Source organism: Electrophorus electricus, chromosome 24 (assembly GCF_041902795.1).
Source record: "Electrophorus electricus isolate QZ-2024a chromosome 24, ASM4190279v1, whole genome shotgun sequence".
Classification (NCBI taxonomy): domain Eukaryota; kingdom Metazoa; phylum Chordata; class Actinopteri; order Gymnotiformes; family Gymnotidae; genus Electrophorus; species Electrophorus electricus.
This window is the reverse complement of record NC_137520.1, coordinates 13336291-13353294: the sequence shown is the minus strand read 5'-3', so window position 1 is coordinate 13353294 and position 17004 is coordinate 13336291. Positions and strand designations below refer to the sequence as shown.

At 42.7% G+C, this 17004-nt stretch overlaps 1 protein-coding gene across 19 annotated transcripts in view; it reads right to left on the bottom strand.

Moving 5' to 3' along the window:
- Positions 1 to 2173: 2173 nt before the first annotated feature.
- scn8aa (sodium channel, voltage gated, type VIII, alpha subunit a) overlaps positions 2174 to 17004 on the bottom strand; it is a 44712-nt gene continuing 29881 nt past the window's right edge. For 16 of the 19 annotated variants that reach the window (XM_081707109.1, XM_081707112.1, XM_081707118.1 and 13 more), the window contains 7 exons: positions 13401 to 13523; positions 8951 to 9235; positions 8427 to 8480; positions 8192 to 8329; positions 7984 to 8088; positions 7614 to 7884; positions 2174 to 7307 (listed from right to left, as the gene is read on the bottom strand). In XM_081707109.1, coding sequence (XP_081563235.1) covers positions 6160 to 7307; positions 7614 to 7884; positions 7984 to 8088; positions 8192 to 8329; positions 8427 to 8480; positions 8951 to 9235; positions 13401 to 13523 — 2124 coding nt within the window. In that variant the 3' untranslated portion in view covers positions 2174 to 6159. The remainder of the gene's footprint in view (positions 7308 to 7613; positions 7885 to 7983; positions 8089 to 8191; positions 8330 to 8426; positions 8481 to 8950; positions 9236 to 13400; positions 13524 to 17004) is intronic. The other 3 variants (XM_081707121.1, XM_081707119.1, XM_081707120.1) reach the window with 1 other exon arrangement.

Here is a 17004-nt window from a genome sequence, read left to right as displayed (position 1 = left end):
ATGCGGTAGTCACACCACCAGTTGGAGCTCTTGTTCAACCAACGGTCGGCTGTTCATCAACTAATCATTTGATTCCTCATAAAGGCCTCGTCATTATGTATACAAACATTTAATGTAGTGGCAGAAACAAAAAGATTTACTACAAAAGGCAAATGCACTCATAAACTAAAATGCAAATAGGGTGCATGCAAATTAAACAAGTTCAAACGGAGTGCTATTGCTGTTCAGTGTCTCTCATTCATACATTCTCTCCTTTTCTCTTTATGCTAATTCCCTCCTTCCATTTCTCCACACACGCATTGCCTCCTATTTCAGCCCAGTATCAGATGACCATCAGGTCAGAGTGCGACTGACGGACTGTCACTATGTCTTCTAATTCAGAAAAGACACGTGGTCAAGCTAGATCAATATCGTTCAAGTTTAGTCAGGAGACACAACACACCCAGAATGACTGAAGCGAAGCAAATGTTCTTTTTCATGGTAGTTCCAGTAGCTGTCTGCCGTAATCCATATTCATAGAGTAATATGCATACGTCAGGAGTTGTCTGTACTTTATGCTCCTGTACAGTCCCGAACATACGCTCCCATGCCATAGCTGACCCTGCACGGGTATAGAGAACACGGAGGTGGAGGGAAAGGTGACTGGGCAGGGTCACGAAGCCCAGTAAACGCATTTATCTCCACCTTCTGAGGGAGGGAGCCCTGGAGCACTGTACCGTCTATCCGAGCAACTGCTGTAATAATGTACCGGGCAGGCGAGCTTCTCTAACCGGGTGTGATGGGAAGGAAATCAATAACAAAGTGCTTGAGAATCGGTGATCCTCAGTGATCCCCGTGCTCATGAAAACCTCCCATTTTATAGTCTTATTTAATACCAATATATCCATCTATGTATGGAAGGTCAGTCCCTTTACACACAAAAAAGAAAGCCAAGGGACTCTGCATGTGTCGGAGGGGTAGCTCAGCCAAAATGAGGTCAGAGCATAAATCTCCGCGTGTCGCACGCGCTGTTATGCACACCCAGAGCCCGCACAAATCATCGCCGATGGCGATCTGCCCTCGTGGAGGCAGGCGACACGTTGCTGGCATGTGAGCGCGCTGACTCAGGCAGCAGTGGTGCATGCGGCACTGCGGTGCTCCGCCGCGCCCTGCCTCCCTCCCTCGCGCTCTCTCCCACTTTCACCACGCCCACACGGAGGAGAGGGAACAGGAGACAGACGGTTGTAGACACAGACCAGGTCTCGTCGTTATATATTGGGTAGTACTAGTGGATTTAAATAAATAAAAAGGAATGTGCCATAAGGTCTGAGGTATTTTGAGGAGGGGGGGGGGGGGGTTGCGTGATTTAAGAAATCCACGTGACTTGCATGGCCAAAGAATTCTGTGAAATGAGACAGAGAGAGGGAGAGAAAGGAAGGACAGAAGAAGGGCAGCAGAGAGAAGCCCAAATAAGCACCAGAGGAAGGTCCATGTAGGGGCAGTTCCCTGAAAAACCGCTTCCTTATAACCCCTCTTTAACATCGTGCAACTGCTCCTCCTCTTTCTCCTAAGCCCAGCCGCTTGTGCTTCATTTAAACAAAAACTAGAACAGGAGCGAGTCAGTGGTGTCCAGATCCAGGACCTCCGACCAACCCCCTTGGGACATCCACAGGGGTGATACTGAGCACTTACAGCGAACCTAATAGCATTATATGGATCCACCTGTGAAAGCTCGTGTCCTGGCTGAGGGCAGATCGGTCCTGGGATGTGCAGTAAGGTACAGTGGACAGCTTGTTTTACCAGAGTCCATCTTATTCAGAGAAGACCTCTGAGTTCTAATTTGAGAGGGAGCCTTCTAATCGTAGCCTCAATGATTGACAACTGCATAAAAACTCAACCGGAGAGCTGCACGTTGCCAGTGCCGCGTTACCTAAGCTCCTGCTGAGATGCAGCGTCTTTGAAGAACTGACGCATGCAGGATGATGCAAGACTTGGCGATGGTAGTTTGGAGAAGGGGCCTACACATTGCTGTCAAAAAGGCTCTGAGAACATGGATACTCTTGATGTTGCTCTCCGTTATATCAGCTTATGGTTTGTTGCTACATTTATGGGGAACTTAACAACCTGGCAAGTGTTGGGTCTGTTGTTTCACTACAGAACTCATGTGTTTCCTCAATAAAGGCAGTACACACACTTTATAACTGGAAGGCTGCTTTATTGTTAATAAAAAGGTTCGTGCTCAAATGAAGACAAATTTTATATGTTCTTACTAAGAGTCCAAGTGGTTGTGCCACACACGCCATAATATGTCCTCCTACAACACTGTGTCAAACAATAACAACAGTTTGAAAAGCACTTTTGAATTCTTTTTCAGCAAAATGAAAAAGCATTTTTACCATGCTCAAAATGGAACAATCCAATAACTGAATACTGATACAAAATGGAAGTCCAATAACTGAATACTGATATAAAAGTGAGTTTCAGATGAAAAGAACACAAAAGGCAGAACACAAAAGCTATTTTTTCCCATAAGCCAAGAGGATGATGCAGAAAGCACAGAAAATAGAACACCTGAACTTTGTTGTTACATCAAATCTAGGAGAATTGGGTACTTCCCCTTGTGTTGTATAGGCCTTCCTCTGGCAGTGAGACAGATGCCTTTTGCAGCCTAAAGTCCCTGATTTGCATTGTGCTCCGCTTTTGTTTTCCAGCTACCCCTTTCAACAGGTTGTTATGAACGGCACCATTCTCCAAGATTGCAGAAAAAATGCAATTTAGAAAACCCAGCGTCATGAGAGGGGGAAAAAGAAATACAGGAAAAGGCACACACAATTTGTGAAGTGGCAGTAGAAACAAATCATCGGACACACAAAAACTGAGAAAGGACAAATGGACGTGTTGAGATATAAAAACTCGGGTTGGAGAGTTACGGTTACAGCACTGAAGTGTTTGGGGAGGCCATGGAGGAACATAGTATACCAGCATCTCACTGACTGTTCAGATTTTCAGACGTATAGCGCGATCATACTGTCCATAGGTAGGACTGAGCATACGTGCACATATGTGTGCATCTGTGTGGGCCATTGGAAAATGGCTGGGATTCAGAAAGGTGTGCTGGTAGTATTATCGACATCGTACAGCGTCAAGTTTCAAGCAGCTCCAATAGAAATCGTGCATGAACTTGCCCCCAAACACAAAAGAAAAATTACATCCACTGGACGCGTTGCATATAAACAAAATGTGACAGTGCTCTTATATATATGCTCTCATACATATACATATATTTCATATATTTATATATTTATATAGTTTGTCTCATAGTATCCATGGTACAATATATCATTCAGTTCCCTCAACAATGTAAAGTGTTAAAAACTGAAACAAAAACAAAAAGATTAATTTGACCAGGGCATCAGCTGGAAGCCAATCTTATATTATCATTATAATTCTTCATCTGATTAATAGTAGTATTTAATCTGTAAAATTCTGTATTTACAAAAACCACAACAAAGCATGCCGTTTAAAAGAAAAGTGTATATTACAATACTTTTTGTCTCTCAAGTTTTTTCTTAACTTTTCAGCAATTGCGCCATGTACATCACAGCCCCCACTGAATGGTACATTTATATGTCATACAGCATGTAAATGTGACATTTTACAACACAGTACAACCAGGAAGGGTTTGGGAGGGTATATTAATTCACTAGGCACCTAATTGTTTGGAGTTCACACAGTTCACACTCTGATTTGGCGACCTCAGGCAGTGGGCAGACGCATAGACAGGTCTGACAGGAAGAGAGCATGGGGCTGTAAACACTAAACACACACACGCAGCCACACACTCACAGGCTCTGATGGTGAGGTTTTCACTGATTCGTCATATGCAGTGCCTGGTTTATCATTCAGATGTCATCACCGTTGTCGTGTACTGGGTGATTAGGGCAGAGAACAGCATGGCAGGATATGAGCCAGACAGAACTGTAAAAAAACAAAAAAACAAAAAACAAAACAAAACAAAAAAACACCATTCTTTCATTCTGGGAAGTCGTCAGTGACATGGACCTGCTGATTGTATCTATAAAACATATTTTCTAGCCTCCTGTCACTTCTCACATATAGACATTCAAACAGCCTAAGCCATACTGAATGGAATACTCATATAGAATGGCAGATGATGAAGATAGAAAAGGATTCTGTTCTTTCATAGCTGAAAACGCATGTTTTGCAGCAAGAGCCAAAGAGGATGACAATTTGTGCAAAAAATGCTAAACCTTGTATCTTTATGTTGCAATATAGGCAACGTTATTGAAAATTAATGGTAGCCTAATTGATGACCAGGTTAGCTGTCTGATTTCCACAGCAAGATCAATTGCTAAGATGTACTGTATAATAACTGACAGCACAAACATTCTGGATCAGAAACGAAACGATAAACCTTCTCATATTACTCGTGTCTCAGACCAAGACCTCAGGCTCTATCTATCACCACCACTCTAAATATCACAAACTTGGTGTTTTCAACATCTACTCTATTGGTCAACAGTGAGACAGATACCCACAGCATTAAAACTGGTGATAAACCAGTAGATGCATTAAAAACTCTACCATTCTCATTAACTTCTCCAAAACCAAACTAGAAACATCACCTGAGGGTTATTATGTATGTGTAATGGTTAAAACAAATGTAACAAGACAACTGTCTCTACAGTAATATATGCTAAAGAGGTCTGGTCCCAATATTATAGAAAAGCATTGCAAGAGATTACAAATAGCATGGTGGCTTGCTAGAACATGAAGACATCAAGTTGACCCTAAGAAGACCCTTGATTACATGTAAAAACCAAAAATGAAGGGTGAGATCATCAATCTTTGCTGGTGCAAAGAAAAAACAATCAGGGTTTGTCTACCCAAGATTTGATTTGAATAAACTGTTTTTAAACTTCAGCACATCATATATATATAAAAAAAAAAAAAAATCCTAATTTTCCAGGGCACTGAAACTCTAAGTGGGTCTACAGATTCAAGTTTGCCACTTGAAGTTATTTTGAGAACAAAACAACAGCTGTTGATCTTCCACTATGTAGAGTTTGCATGATATGAGAGTTGGTTAGTGGCAAAAAAAAGTGTTTATGATGGGGTAAGTATGAATAGTATGAACTATTTGTTAAATCTAATACTCGAATATTACCGTTTTTCCCCTTTACAGCGAGTTATACTGAAATAATTTACCAGTGGACAGCCTCAAACTTATGGTCAAGACCACATCTGAGTGGAAGTGTCAAGTGGACTATGATTATACATGCATGATTTTGGATCAAAACATGCCACCATGCAAGTCATTTTCTATGCATTGAACGAGCGCAATTACTTACTTATTTATCTGGAATCCTGTCTGAGCAAGTTCCTTTCAGCCCAAGTCTAAACCCTGATAAATCACCTCAACACAATTTCAGTGTTAAAGTCCATGTATAAAACGTCTTTTTAATGCACGTATAACAAAGGGATGAGGAAAAGACGAGCGACACGGGCTGAATGCTTTCTTTTTTTACCTTCTTTTTTTTGCTGCTCAAATCATGTAAAGATGCAGTATATTCATGACATGTCTGAAAACCCTTGCGTAATGTTCTGGGTTTTGTTATGTTTTTTTCTTTTCTTCCTTTTTTCATATTCTCAGTTTCTCCTTTCATTTCCCTCTGCTGAGAAACGTTTCTTTCCTATGGTCAAAAGACATTGTTCCAGGTACCTTCCTGAACCGAGTGGGAGGTGACCACTGGATTTCGGCAGTGTAGTGTTTGTAAGGTGTAAATCCATTGCAGAGGAATGCTGAACACCACGCATAGTGGCGTAAAAGAATTCATCTTAAGAATATCTACCATGTATACCATTTGGTCTTATGGTGGTCCCTCTCAAAGAGGTTAGCCATGGGTCTTTCATAGTGTGTCCAGTTGCCTTTTAGCAGTAGAATCTTGGTCACTGAACATGAACGCCACACAATAAGCTCATTAGGGTTTGGTTTGGTCATAATCAAAGTGGTAAGAAACCAAGCTGCTTTCTGTGCACTGTAAACAACTTTTTTTTTTTTTTCTGATTTTCTGGGTTTTCATTGAAAATGATTTTTTGTGTGTTTTTGTACATTTGTCAGAATGGTTCCAGTTCGTTCATTTCACCACCACCGTGCTCCTAACACTTGGACTCCTTGACGTCTTTTTGGTTTTTGCCTTTCTTACCCTTTCTCTCACTCTCATCCAGCTTCTCCTTCTCGGGTTTGGTCACGCTGTCGTAGGAGGGCAGCGAGGCAGTGGAGGGCGTGCCCTCCTTCCTGTCCTCGTTGGTGCCCCCATTCTCCAGCCTACTGCTGTCCAGCAACCGCTTGCAGGTGAAGCCCCGGCGGATCAGGTGGGCACGGTAGGCGCGCTGGATGACCCCGGCGGACATGTGCTCTTGCTTCCGCCTCAGCGTCGTGGTGATGGGCTCAAAGGACACCTTGGAGGGGTTGGCAGCGATGAAGCGCTCCTCCATCTGCTGGCGCATCATGTCCAGATCGCCGCTGTCACCCAGGACACGCTTGGTGAAGGCAAACAGAATGTCCAGGCAGTGGATGCGATCCCCGCTCACCATAGGCAGGTCCATGGCGATGAGTTCTATGGTGTTGGGCTTGGGCACCCGCAGGGGGTGCTCCAGCGTGTCGGCAAAGTCGCTCAGCTTGGCAAACGCGATAAACTGCGAGGCCGTGGGGTCGAACTTCTCCCAGATCTCATAGAAGGACTCAAAGTCATCCTCACACAACGGGTCGGCACTCTCTTCCGTCGCCACGCTGAAGTTCTCCAAGATGATGGCAATGTACATGTTCACCACAATCAGGAAGGAAACGATGATGTACATGACGAAGAAGAAAATGCCCACGGAAGGGTTGCCGCAGTTGCCCTTCACCGTAGTGCCCGGATTCTCCTTCTCGGGGTTGCAGTCTGGAAAGTAGTTGAGTATGGGTGCCAGCAAACCATCCCACCCCGCTGAGGTGGTGATCATGAACAGGCAGATCATGCTGTTCCCAAACGTTTCGAAGTTGTACAGGTCATCAATGCCCGCCTCCCGCTTGACGTAGGCGAAATTGGACATTCCAAAGATGGAGAAGATGAACATGACGAGGAAGAGCAACAGGCCAATGTTGAACAGGGCTGGCAGTGACATCATCAGGGCAAACAGTAAAGTCCGGATGCCCTTGGCCCCTTTGATCAGACGCAAGATGCGGCCAATTCGGGCCAGACGAATGACCCTGAACAATGTTGGTGACACAAAGTACTTCTCGATCATGTCCGCTAGGAACATACCTATCATGTGACAAATAAGATGCACAGTGAAGAGGAAATAGCAGATCAGTGTCTTTTAAACAACTGGCATGTGATGTCATAAACAGTAAACATGACTCAAACTGCTTTTTCAGAAAGCCAATTTAGTGCAGCGGTGGGACTTGAGTTTATTTATCAAGACTGACTTTTGAAAACATGACATGATCTTATGGGTCCCTAATTCAACCCTGCACACTTAAATAAAATCTGCAAATAAAATTTGATATCAGCCTGCCTTTAGGGATAAATGTCCCTTAGCTTAAAAAATGGACAGCGATGGTTTCTTACCTACAATAGACAGAATGACCACAACGCAGTCAAAGATATTCCAGCCATTAGTGAAGTAATAATGACGCAGTGCAAAGAGCTTCAGGACAAACTCCGAGGTGAAGACCACGATGAAGATGAAGTTGACCCAATACAAGATGTTCTCTGTCTCGTCGGACTGATCGTCAGTTTCCACCATCATTGTGACCATGTTCAGACAGATGAGGATCATGATGGAGATGTCAAACACCTGCTGCGTCACGAAGTCAAAGACCATTCCCTGGAACTTGTTCTGAGGACGAAACATTTAACAGAGAGCGGAAATGAATTGCTAATCAAAGCTTTTGCTGGTTCCTAACTGGGGCTGAGGGAGAAGCAGGGTGTGGGTTACCTGGGGTCTTGGTATGGGCTTCTGGGGTTTCTTGGAGCCCAGTTTCTTCATTGCATTGTAGTATTTCTTCTGTTCTTCTGTCATGAAAATATCCTGACCTCCAAAGTATAGGAATACACAATATTTGGTTACAACCGATTCAGTATAAATGAGAGTGGGGTGCCTTCTCTCGAGCCAAATATATGATCATTCCAAAACAAAGACTTATCTTTTTCTTCTGCTGGTTGAAGTTGTCAATGATGACACCAATGAAGAGGTTGAGAGTGAAAAAAGAGCCAAAAATAATGAAGATGACAAAGTAAATGTACATGTAGATGTTGTCCTCATACACAGGTTGGTCCTCCACCTGAGGAGATCACACACCAAATGGATTAGTTGGATTCTAAAGGTTACAGAACAATATGCAAGAAATTGATAATGTCTCTTAGTCATCATATTCATACCCTTCGTGAGTCAACAGCTGCATACATTATATCCATCCAACCTTTGAAAGTAGCCTTTGAGAAACCAAATTATAGATGCATTACATTTACAGCAGTTAGCTGACACAAAGCAACTTACAATTATTACTGAACACAACTCGAGCAATTGAGGGTTAGGGCCCTTGCTCAGGGGCCCAACAGTGGCAACTTGGCAGTGGTGGACCTTGGTATCCTTCTGATTACTGGTCAAGTATCTTAAACACTGAGCGACCACTGCCCTATATGCATTAATAAAGGCAAAATAATTACAATAAACTAAAGTAAAGCTTGAATATAAGAAATCAGTGTAAAGGAATTTACTGCGACAATGTGTAGCACAACACATTTAAGTATTTAGAACAGTATTAAATATTGAAGAGGTGTAAACTCTCCAAATTATCCATCACTGAAACTTAAATTCTCAAACTTCCAAAGTAAACAAATGAAAAACCAACATGCTGGAAATATTGATGACTGTCAGGGGAGCACTGAAAGAAAAGACTCACCACTTGCAGAAGAGCTAAGTAGCCTGCACCCACATTGTCAAAATTTATCTTCACATTCTTCCAGCGCACTTCGCTGAAGTTCTGACTGATGAGCTCTAAGCACTCCGTTTTGTTGTTGACATCCTTGGACTCAAAGGACTCCTCTGCAGTTTCATTGTAACAGTAATAATACTTGCCCGCAAACAGGTTGACCCCCATGATACTGAAAATCAGCCAAAAGATGAGGCAAACCAGCAACACATTCATAATGGAGGGAATGGCGCCCACCAAGGCGTTGACTACCACCTAAAGCAGAGTGGAAGACACAAGGCAGCACAGCGTGAGAGACGAGAAATGTCCAGACGTCCACACAAACAAATCTACAAACACACAGTCACACACACTCTCTCTCGCTCTCTCTCTCACACACACACACACACACACACACACACACACACACAGTACAGACATCTACATACAGAAAAACTTCATATTTGTATGGCACTCTGGTTATTTTTAGATTCTGCTTTAAAGACACTATTTAATAGGTATGCAACAGCACAGTGAACTGTGGCGCTGTCGGCATTTTAACCCAGAAACTGCCACAAAGCAAAACACCTTTAAGACAGTTTAATATATTTAGGAGCTTCCATTAATTTAATTTTGGCAGTATGCTTATCGTAGTCATCATAAAACTGGCCTTAAAATGAAGGCTAAGAAAATTAGGTTTTATTAAATGTTCCATTACCTATCGGTAACTGCCATACAGATATGTAATACAGACTTAAAACTTCTACCACCACCCAATGATATAATCCTCCCCTTCCTCTCAATGGCTACAACCACCCACCCCACCCCAACCCCTGCCCTCTCTACCCGCCCTTTCACTCCACCCTTCCCAGCTTCAACATCACACTGGCAAGACAACCATGCCCCTCCCCCACAGCTCCAGTTAAGGATCCCGCCCGCCAGTGAGGCGCTGAGGTCGCCATTGGACGCTCGTTAACCGTGTCATAGGCAGGCAGTGCTGCAGTGCTCGGGCAGGCAGCTGAACATGCATGTTTCTCACAGACTCCACAGTGGAGCCATATTCCCTCCTTACACACACAGAGAAGTACACTGGAAATGGCAGGATTCTCCTGGCTAATACAGGGCACCACTTGTGCTGAGGGTAGATCCAATAACCCCTGGGCCACTTGACGTTAAATATCCTCGGCTGAGTAGTGGGGGAATCCATTTAAATACATCAGCAAGGATTGATATATAGGACAAGTTTAGGGAAAAGGCTCTTGGAAAATATACTTGGTTGAAATACAAGGTGAAGATTTTGTGTTTTTTAAATTAAATTTAAAATGAACAGGTACTAATCCCCTTACATAATCCTACAGAGAATGGAAAGATTTTTGTATTATTATCATTGTCAGTTATAATATATAATATGGGATTTAAGGGACACCCATAAAAATGCATTTGTCAGGAGAATCACTGATAGAGAGCACACATTTAAATGTCACATAGACATTGCATTGGGAGTCAACACATGGATATAAAAGTGAGGGAAAATGGCTTTCAAAAGTGCAAAATGTGCATTGGCAATTGAACAGGACATGCGTGTTACATGGCATCTTTTGTGCAAACTCAAGAACCATTAAAATCAATAAATAAATGGATCAGGAGAGGCACCAGCACAGAGAGATTTACATATGCTTGTAAAACAAGCAGGGTCATATGACATGTCATGTGACTAATCGGAAATGTGAGGATACTTCCCTTAGATGTACAGAGACTTTGGGATTCATGCAGAGGGAGGGAAGCGTTAATTGACTGGACTATCCTCCACATAACCATGACACATCCAGCTTTACAGATTCCTTCATCAATATTCATGTGTTAATATTTTGCAAAGCACACTGATTGCAAATATTTCAGAAATTCAAATTATTGTCTCACCTCTCTGCGCTGCTGTCTCCTTATCAAGTCATTTATTCATTTATACTTTTTAAAAATTCAGTTCAAAGAGAATGACTTTTCAGTTGATGAACAGACATTGACTAACAAATTAATATATATAGTCAATATATATTGGATTCATTTACTTCTTCTCTAATCTAACTGGATTACTCACAGGGACAACTTGTTTGAACATCTTTAAAAAAAAAAAACCTTGACATTCCATACTCTACCCAAAAATGACATGCTCAGAAGACCTACAAGTAAAATTAAAGAAATACATCATATATATATAAATATATGATAAAATATTAAATGAAAATGAATATATAACAAAAGGGTAGTTAAGATAAGTCTGTAGTTTTGACAGTCTTGCAATTTAGATCTGAAAAGTCCATGTATACTATGCAGAGCAACAAGACTATAGGCATTTTTGGAAGCCAATAAAAAAACAATTATGGCATTAAGTACAGCAATAAATCATCATCATCAAAAAAAAAATGTCATTTTTGGGTCATCTGATCATTCTGTAGAGACATGAGCAAATTTTGAGCCAAAGGAATGGTAATTGGGTTTAAGTTCTGTGCATCTCTCTGCTCTAGTGGGTCCAGTCTCCCAGTTTCACCACGTCTGACAGTGTGACACCGTGCTATGTCCTTAGAGTGCCATGCTGTGAATAAAATAACCTACTGACAGCGGGCTGCCTGGTCAGTTTCCTAAGCTTCTGTTTCCATTCAAGGACATTGTTATTTTCCAGAAACATTTTCCAGACATCCTCAAAAGTTCTATACAACTTCATCATCACTATGTATCTTGAGATATCTGTCACACATACAGCATATAGAGCACAATCTGCAGTCTTTTTTCATCCTCACTTCAGGTGTGATGACACCAAGTCAATTTAGTCTGTTAATGATGGGAACAAAATCAGATTTGGATACAAGGTCCAGATTATGATCAGAACAGGGTCAGATTTGGATATGAGGTCCAGATTATGATCAAAAGAGGATCAGATTTGGCTACGAGGTCCAGATTATGGTTAGAATAGGGGCAGATTTGGATGTGAACTTCAAACTACAATGGGAACAGGCTCAGATTTGGATATGATCTTCAGATTAAGATTGATCGTTCCAATCTTAATATGAAGATCATATCCAAATTTGAGCCTGTTCCCATTGTAGTTTGAAGTTCACAACCAAAAACTTTTAGATGTGATTTTCTGATTTGAGTACAACTGAGGCTTCAAAAAGCCTCATTTTAGTGCCTTCACTTTAGTACACAGAAGCTTAGCAAATCTCTTCCTCACATCCACACACACACACACACACACACACACACGTGTGTGTGAGAGTCTCTCTTATTATCAGTCCCTTGAGCAGATCCTGGTCAAGCAAAAGAGAGGTGAGGCGTGGCTCCAGCAGGCTGGCCCCACAGCGCCACACACTGGCCTTGGCAGCACAGGGCCAGGCAGGCTGCGGTGGACAGGGTGAGATGGACACAGGGCAGGGGGAGGACAAAGAGGTAAGAGAAGCTCAAGGCAACCAGTCCATGGGGAAGCAAGGAGGGACTGAAAGTGACAACAACCAGGCACAACCGCTCACAACCACCAAGCAGGATTGACTGCTGAGAAGGGCCGACTTACTCAGCAAAGCTGGCTAAAGAGGCTAGCTACAGGAAGTAAACATTCCACTGCGTGCGAATCTATAAAAGCCAGGAACACTGGGCAGAGGATGTGTGTTATGAGTGACTATGCTACCGTGCGAAGGCTGGGTTGCATGTTTTTCACTTTGCCGTAACTCTGTGTGATGCTGCACTGGGGGCAAGGCAGTGGAGACTCCAGTGGCCCAGTGCTGCTGGTTGTTCTCTGACAGATGTAGAAGGGGGTGGGGTCAGTAGGCACAGGGCAGAAATGAAGGGAAGTGAGGGTGAGGGGGCGGGGCTCCATGAAGGGACGTGAGGGTGTGGGGGGGCGGGGCTCCATGAAGGGACGTGAGGGTGAGGGGGCGGGGCTCCATTGAAAGCAGAGGTTGGGAACCAAGCAAAATGAGCAGCCAACTGGAGATCAGACGCTCAGAAAATGTAACGGTCCTCCATTAAAAAAAAATAAATAAAAAACTAACAAAAACTGTTATATTGCTTTGTTGTTTTTAATGCCAATTTGTTTTTGTTTTTTTACAAAAATATAATTGTATTACAATTTGGGATGAGGCAGCTTTGAAAAGAATGCCTTTAAAATCTTTATTATTTTCTGTTCTGTGGAATTATTTATGAATGAACACAAGAAAATTCTTGTGTTTACAGAGTTTTTCTGCTTATCTCAGCTGTGTCATGGCTCAAATACTGGCACATGAGATTATCAGGCATGAAAAGGGTAACTTCTTTTCACTGGTTGTTGTTTAAAAAAAAAATATCCCCCTTTGGCGTTGTTGTTCTCTTTTTTTTGTTTTTGTTTTGATCAGTTCTAGCATGCTGTAACTGTTGAATGGGCATGCAGAAGGATCAGCTCTATAGCTTTTCTTACCCTCATCCCCTCAAAACGGGACAATGCTCTGAGTGGTCTCAGGGCCCTGAGTGTCCTGAGTGATTTAATGGGGCCTAGATCGGAGTAGCCCAGCGCATTAGCTATAAGGCTGACTATAGACACCTACACAGAAACAGAGAAGCAAAAAAGGATCCAGACTGTTAGATGGGCAGAGCTCTCTAGGGAAGAGGTGATTCTAGATCTGTTTGAACCTTGCTTTACACACATATAGAAGTGCGTGGATGGGTATATACATATATAACACTGCTTTTATACATGTATATATCCGCGAGAGAGATCGAGAGAGACAGAGGGAGGGAGGGAGCGAGAGAGAGAGAGAGAGAGATACTTGTTTAGTATGGATTATGGGTATATAAGTGTTTAGAGGCAACATATATGCCCCTGGCTTTTGAGTTCTGTTAATTTTGTAAGGTCAGCATATCTTGTGAGCTTCTTTGTACCTGCGAAGAAACTTGTGGTTGAAATAGACAGAGAGGCATAAGACTCAAACAAAGGGAGAGAGAAGGCAAAGTAGCACAACGCCAGTCTGATTTAGGTAGTGAAAAGGTTAGAGCACCTTGGGGAGTTGGTGACTGGGGAGGAAGGGTTAAAGGAGGTAGAGGCATCCCTGCAGATGTTCAACAAAAAACCCCCAACAGACTACAAGAACCTTACCCTTGCCCTTCTAACACTGTCTCTCCTTGTTGCTCGTGGCTGAGGCATAAAATCCCATTTAATTTAAGACAGACATACTAATGGAACCTAAGAGAAAGAATACAGGTAAACATGTACATGTATGCCAGGGTTGCCAGTTACATTCATTTCACACAGAGTTTATAACGACTCAAAAGACCACACTAACACAGCATAACAAAGGGAAGAGGGGGGTTTAGGGGAGCTCATCTAACTGGACAGTACTGAAAGGACAAGATCGTACTACAGAAACTGAAGTCCTGGGAGATTCTCAGTGCCGTCCGAAACGTGCCCGATAAGCACCCACTCCAAATGTCACAGCGCTAGTGTAAGGAATAGGTGCGCACAGGTCACCTATGTGAATGAAAAACCACTTACCTCTAGAAACTCTCTGGTATATACTCTCCTGAATACATGCCCTGGTATGTAATTTATTACACCGACACGTAGGACTTAATGAATTAAGATGACGAGGAAACACAGATGTGCATCAGGACAAGGCACTGGCCATTAAAATCAGGACTTGAGTTCCTTTGTAGAGGGATACATACAGATTTGAGCCCCTCTGAACAGCAATGGACAAAGACTTGGTAAAAACACAGCAAAAGTGCACAACACCCAAAGCCGACCAACTCACAGGGGATTCTAACCGAGGTGAAAGCTTTATTCTGAGTCTGGACTCCACTTGAAATCAAAGGCATTTCATGTCTAGAGTATGCTAACTAGAGTTTTTACATGGAAAGGAACAGAATCGTACACCAGTGAAGAATGCTAAGAATGCTTGCTTAACACGCGCTTTAGGGGTTCTTTTTCTCTTTAGGGCTTTGTCCAGTAAATCCCGTTTAATCCTCGCAATCCAATTGGAATATTTTTATTTAGTACAGTGGTTCCCAAACTCCTCCTCTACCTTGTCTGTACATTTTCCAAACACAAAACAACTTGTTTGACTTACCATCTAATTATCAATTAGCTGTGTCAGGGAAGCAGTGAAATTCCTGTAACATGTAAGGAGTGTGCAGGACTGGGATAGAGAACCTCTGCTTATTTTCCCCACAAAGCAAAACTGTTATATAACCATTTCCCTCCCAAATGAGATGCCCACCAAAGCTTGTAAGATGGTGATCTCTAACAGCTTCTGCACAGCTCTGCTCCCTAAGGCAGCCCTAGGTCCAGAGTTGGGTGTATAAAGCTTTCACCTTTATCTAAAGGTTGGATCTTTGCAGGTAATGGTCACCTTTAGCCTCAGTCTGAGCCCGTGGAGGGCCCCTGTATGAAGGGGCCCGGGCCCCTGAGCCAGCTGGTACGGCCCACGCAGACCTAATGCTCCTCAGGGGTCAACGTTCTCGCTCTGCAAGGCAAAGTCAATGAGAGGGGCGGCCAAATGAAGACAGGAAACTAAAGCCAAAAATAAGGGATATAAAAAGAAGCAAATGCTATTTAAACATAATCCAAACGTAATCTAAACATAATCCAAATGTAATCCAAATGACTGATGATCCATGCTCGAACCAGTCAGTTTTTGATTACTGGTTGTTTGACTTGTGACTTAGGACATGCTGAATGTCCATAAATAAGTACTATTAAGTCTTTCCCGAAGGAAGCAGTAACTTAGTCAGTTCGATCAGATGTCACAACTTCTGCTTCGATCACCAAATAAAGGAGTCAATAGAGCAGCACTCTATAGCACGTGCATTGCTTATTATGACCAGAAAGAAAACATGGAAAAGTTATTGAGATCCTTGGCAAAACACTCAATACAATGAACTGAAAATCAAAAGCATGAGCTTAGAGATGCGATGGCAAGTGCAGAAAGAATGGAAAAGGATGAGGGCTGTCAGGGAGAGGAAGGCCTCCTCACACAGACGCACGCTGCACCTGACCGCCGTGGTCCCTTTGTTGAGCAGCACAGTGTCAAATGCATAACACAGCACAGCAAGAGGCACGGGTCACAGACGGGACGCAAAACAGAAACCGTGGCAGAGAGCCCACACTCACCGTCCGCCGTGGGTCACACCTCTATAGCACTACCTCACACATTCCCAGGTAAGGATTGGTGAGACAGGGTGGGCAGCACTGTTTATCCATCTTGGGAAATGTAGTTAAACCAAGTGTTGGGAGAGTATGCGCAGAACTGCAAGTCCCATGATCCCTTGCTCCAGCTAAAGCAGGAGGGTTGATGGGGTGACTGCAGAAGTGGATTATACTGCTCACTGTACATTTGTTCTATGGCTGTAACTGTGTTTTTTAGCGGTGGGTTCATTATTATTCTTCCCTTATTTTTAAATATGAGTCACTCAAAAAGCTACATAACTGTTACAGAAAACATAATTAAACTGATGTAAATATGACTGTGTGTGGTTTTATATTTAGCTATAAAAATGAATGTTACCTAAGAGGACCTAGCCTTTTTTTTTCTGAATGCGTAGCTTGAAAACAACTGCTGTGCTAAATATCCAACTTGGCTGTGTCTGACTAAGGTGGCTTCACTGTAACTGGGATCTGACACCCCATCTCGCCAAGCTGCATGTCAGTCTACGTCTGGAAAAGAGCGTCAAGAAGGATGTTTTCTGCTGGAAGGCAGTTAGTTCAGGAACAACACGAGATCACACACTCTTTCTCTCACACACAAACACACCATGAGAGAAGCACATGGGCACCATGACACACCCATACAAGATTGTACATTACTGTGAGGTCAGCCTCTAAGGGCATTTCATATCGCAGCTACATTCAGAGTATACTATACACACATTTTAATCTTGATGCAACAAAGAAATGCATAACACTTGGAGGGTCTCTCACAGTAAGGGCCAAGAATGGGCTCAGTCCTGAGGCACATCATTATAATTCACTGCAATAGACAACACACTCTCATTGTTTTCAAAACAATAGCCTTGAAGGACTGAGCAGT